At 36.1% G+C, this 4611-nt stretch overlaps 1 protein-coding gene across 1 annotated transcript; it reads left to right on the top strand.

Annotated features, from left to right (window-relative positions):
* The first annotated feature begins 301 nt into the window (after positions 1–301).
* Positions 302–3514, top strand: LOC109213833. Its single transcript, XM_019377671.1, has 3 exons — positions 302–368; positions 1574–1637; positions 1897–3514. Exons 1-3 carry the CDS (start codon positions 302–304, stop codon positions 3512–3514), a joined length of 1749 nt encoding a protein of 582 aa, XP_019233216.1.
* Positions 3515–4611: the final 1097 nt, after the last annotated feature.

The raw sequence follows: 4611 nt of genomic DNA, 5'->3' as shown, positions 1-4611 counted from the left end.
GGTTCAAGATGGTGTGAATGGTTAAGGTGCCAAAAGGAGGAGGGGGGGCTCCTACGTTCTAGGAGTGTGAAAAGGAAGTGCCAGAGGAGGTTCACATTTAGGAAGTGTGAACTGCATTTCCTTCAAGCTTTTCTTTTCTTCCAGGAGAGGTTTTTTGTGTTGAGACTGTTTATGGGGTGATCTGATAGGGTGTATGAAGTGTGAACTGGTGTTGTTGCTGTTTGTAGTGCCATTTTTCATGGCTGTGACCTTCTGGGCAGTTAGGCCTAGCCCTTTTTAAATTCTGCACTAAACCATATACATGAGAGTTAGAGGGGCTTGTGTGATGTGGAGGAACCATGATTCTTCTGGTTCTCTTGTGTCTGAAGGCAGGTGTACCCAATTGGTCTTGCAATACTTGACCTCTGATGTGATGTGGCAATAGGTTAGCTTTAAAAGCCTTGAAATAGTGCTGGACTTGGACAACAAACATAAGGGATAACTTTTGATGCGTGTTTTCTAAAAACTGTTGATACTACATTACATCTGATATTTCACCATAGAGAGACTTGAACTTGAAACAATGTATATCTAGGCAGCACTGTATTCAATATTAATGTTACTTTTTTGCAGAAATAAATCCCAACTTTCTGGTAGTGTAATTTTGTGAAATAAAAGAATAAGATTTAGAAGCTTGAATATTTTAACAGACTCTTCATTCTTACCGAGAAACTTTGTTTTCTTCATTGCAAAAATCTGCTTCAAGATTTAACTTTTCTCCAATCTGAAGCTTTTACTATAACCAAGATTTAACTCTTCTGTTTGTAGGTGATTGTTTTCTCTTTTCCTTAACAATTTCCTCGAGTTTGGTGTTTGAAGAATCCCTTTCTTCTGCTTTTTAAGAAGCTGTTGGGACTGGTGAGATTCAATAGTCCTTTCTTTTTGTAATTGTGTTAGTTTCTTGAGACCTATAATGTTAAAGATTTAATCATTTGTTTGTTTTTCCTCTTTCAGATTAATAAAGAAAGAAACTTTTTTTTCTTTATTGTTAAGTTTTGCAGTAGAATTGGTTTAGAAGGAAGAAAAATGAGGTCTTTTGATGTTTTATCACAATCCTGATATTTTTATTCTAATAATCAAATAGTTTCTCAGCTCTGAGTTGTCGGCCTGATAACATATAGTGGATGTTGAAGCCATTGTTTAGTCTTTAGGTGTCCAGTCTTGTTGTCTTTGGAAATGCCATTATAAGTAAATTAATTGTGTTTTGAGTTTTGCCAAGAATGGCTGAAATTAGAGTTAGAAAGGTAGAACAAGGCCAAACTAAAATTAGGATTAACAAATAATAAAACCTTAGTGATTAAACAATAATACAACCAAAAAAAGATAATAAACTCAGCCAGTATAGACATAAATTAGCTTCAAAGGGTTCTTTAATTAGGTCAAAAGTCGCTACAAATCACCAACTTAAAATTTGATCGATCCCAAACATAATCAACGGTTATAAGTAAGCTGTCACATTTAAAATAAAATAAAATATGTGAAATAATGGAAATTAATTGGAAATATAAATGATTAGTTCTTTGATTGTTTATAGTGTATGCAAAGAAATCATGGCTTTGTTTTGTTGGAAATCATGGCTTTGTAGAAGTTAATACTGGGTATGTTGTTGTTGTTGTTGTTGTTGTTGTACTTATCAAAAATGTGCCATGTGAACACCTTTTGTGGTTTATTTTGAACTTTCGTTGATACTAAGAATTGGATCTCTTCTCTAATGATTTTATAGCTCTTTCTCAATGCAAGAATTGCTTTACTATTTGTAACTCCTTGAGCTCATCCCCTTTAAGCTTTGGTCAAAGTCAAATTAGTACGTACCTTGGTTTATTGAGTTAATTGTGTTGATTTACTTTTGTCGTATAGGATTTTCATGGATAATGTAGATAAAAGTTGGATGCATCTCCTAAGATGGACGGATGAGTATATCCGTGGAGTGAATGATTTCCTTGATAAGGCATTTGAACGAGCTTCCCAAGGAAATGAAATATTATGCCCTTGCACAAAATGCATTAATCTCTATTGGCATTATAGAAATGTGGTGGAAGATCACTTGGTCGTTAATGGCTTTGTTGATAGTTACACCGAATGGGTTTTCCATGGTGGAGGGTTTTCCTCTAGAATTACACCTCGTCAAAGCAATAATGATGAAGGTTCTAACATGCGTGATGATATTGATGGATTACTTCATGATACATTCAGAAATGTAGAAGGCGAGCCGGTACAACAAGAAGGGATGAGAGAGGCTCTATCTGAAGATGCTAAGAGATTTTTTAAATTATTAGAGGAAGGGAAACAAGAATTATATCCAGGGTGTGAGAACTTCAATAAACTGAGTTTCACCCGGTTGTACTTGTTTAAGTCTTTGCATGGGTTGAGTAATGTAGCCTTTTTAGACTTGTTAGAGTTGCTAAAAGAGGCATTTCCCTTTGCTAAGCTGCCAGAGTCTTTCAACAAGGCTAAAAATATGATAAAAGATTTGGGTCTTCATTATGATAAAATACATGCATGCCCTAATGATTGCATGCTATTTTGGAATGACAATGCAAAGGCCGATAATTGCTCTGTTTGTGGGTCTTCTAGATGGAAAAGTTCTAATCGTGCCTTGACTAATGCAAGTTCTAAAGTTCCTGCAAAGGTTTTAAGGTACTTTTCCTTGAAGCCTAGGCTTCAGAGGATATTCACGTGTCCTGAAACAGTTATTGCAATGAGATGGCATGCTAATGAACGACCTAATGATGGGAATTTGAGGCATCCTGCTGATGGAGAAACTTGGAAGGATTTCGATTCTCTACATCCCGACTTCTCCAAAGATCCACGTAATGTTAGGTTGGGTCTTTCAAGTGATGGTTTCAACCCATTTCGAACCATGAGCATTTCTCATAGCACGTGGCCTGTCATGTTAATGAACTACAATTTATCACCATGGATTTGCATGAAGACAGAATATATCATGTTGTCAATGATCATTCCAGGTCCTTCATCTCCAGGAAATGATATAGATGTGTACTTACAACCACTTATTGCAGAATTGAAGGAACTATGGGAAACTGGGATAGAAACATATGATGCTGAGACAAAGCAAACATTTCAAATGCGTGCAGCCTTGCTGTGGACAGTTAGTAATTTTCCAGCATTAGCTATGCTTTCAGGATGGAGCACCAAGGGGAGGTTGGCATGCCCCACTTGTAATTATGACACATGCTCTCTATATCTCAAACACAGTCATAAGATGTGTTATATGGGCCATCGAAGATTTTTGCCTCATGATCATCCTTTGCGGAAAGATAAGAAGTCATTTGATGGTAAGGAGGAACATAGACCTGCACCTACTCCTTTGTCGGGTGTAGAAGTGTTTCAAGAGCTGCTTGAATTCAACAATATTTTTGGAAAGGGCAAAAAGAAAAGACCTTGGGATAACAAGGGTCCGTGGAAAAAAAATCTATTTTTTTTGAATTGCCATATTGGGCGCATAACAAATTGAGGCACAATCTTGATGTGATGCACATCGAGAAAAATATATGTGACAGTTTGCTTGGGACTTTATTGAAAATGGAAAAAAAGTCAAAGGATCATGTAAATGCTCGCTATGACTTACAAGAAATGGGGATACGAAAGGAGTTACAACCAAGAGAAGATGATGATGGAACAGTGAGTTTGGCTCAAGCTTGTTTCTACATGAAACCAAAAGAGAAAAATTTATTTTGTACCGTCATAAAAAATGCCAAGTTACCAAAAGGTTGTGCTTCAAATATTTCAGAACGCGTGCACGTGAAGGAGATGAAAATATCAGGGTACAAGAGTCATGATGCTCATTTTTTAATGCATTACTTGCTCCAGGTTGATGTTAGAAAGACGTTGCCCAAGAGTGTTTCATTGGCCTTGATTAGGTTGGGTAATTTTTTAAGAGCTATATGTAGTAAGTTCATAAGGCGAAGAGATCTTGAAAAAATAAACTCTGAAATTGTTGAAATAAATTGTGAGCTTGAAATAATTTTTCATCCAACATTTTTCGATATAATGCCACATTTGCCTATTCATTTGGTGAATGAAATTAAGCTTGGGGGTCCAGCTCATCTTCATTGGATGTATCCCATTGAGAGGAACTTGTGTAATACAAGGCATTTGTTCGTAATCGATCTTGTCCAGAAGCGTCGATAGTAAAGGGATTTTTCGCAGAAGAGTGTTTGATTTTTTGTTCAAGATACCTACATGACAGTGTGAAGACAAGATTCAGTAGATAACCAATTGTAGATGATGAGTGCCCTCAAAATTTGTCATCCATATTCCCTGTTATAGGCCATCCAATTGGAAGTAATAAGAAAAATACTTTTCACATGGATCCACAGTTATGTTATGAAGCACATCGATATGCTCTGTTCAATACTGGAGATGAACAAGTGGAAAAGTTTATCGAGTAAGATAAATTATATAACACTTATTCTATACTTCATTTTTTAATGATATGATTGACCTTGAAATATTCATGATTGCAGGGAACATAAGAATTTAATTGGTAATCGCAGTAGATCAAATGCATGGGAAAGAGCAAGAAATCATAGTCAGGAATTCAACAATTGG

This window comes from Nicotiana attenuata, unplaced genomic scaffold, assembly GCF_001879085.1.
Source record: "Nicotiana attenuata strain UT unplaced genomic scaffold, NIATTr2, whole genome shotgun sequence".
Taxonomy (NCBI): domain Eukaryota; kingdom Viridiplantae; phylum Streptophyta; class Magnoliopsida; order Solanales; family Solanaceae; genus Nicotiana; species Nicotiana attenuata.
The sequence above is the reverse complement of the archived record's forward strand: the minus strand, read 5'-3'. Positions and strand labels throughout refer to the sequence as shown.

Bases quoted from the DNA above. Each gene is read 5' to 3' on its own strand.
- LOC109213833 (XM_019377671.1), top strand. From the start codon at position 302: ATGAGAGTTAGAGGGGCTTGTGTGATGTGGAGGAACCATGATTCTTCT. The intron at 369-1,573 runs GCAGGTGTACCC...GATTGTTTATAG, and splicing joins TGGTTCTCTTGTGTCTGAAG to TGTATGCAAAGAAATCATGG. The intron at 1,638-1,896 runs GTATGTTGTTGT...TTTGTCGTATAG, and splicing joins TTTGTAGAAGTTAATACTGG to GATTTTCATGGATAATGTAG.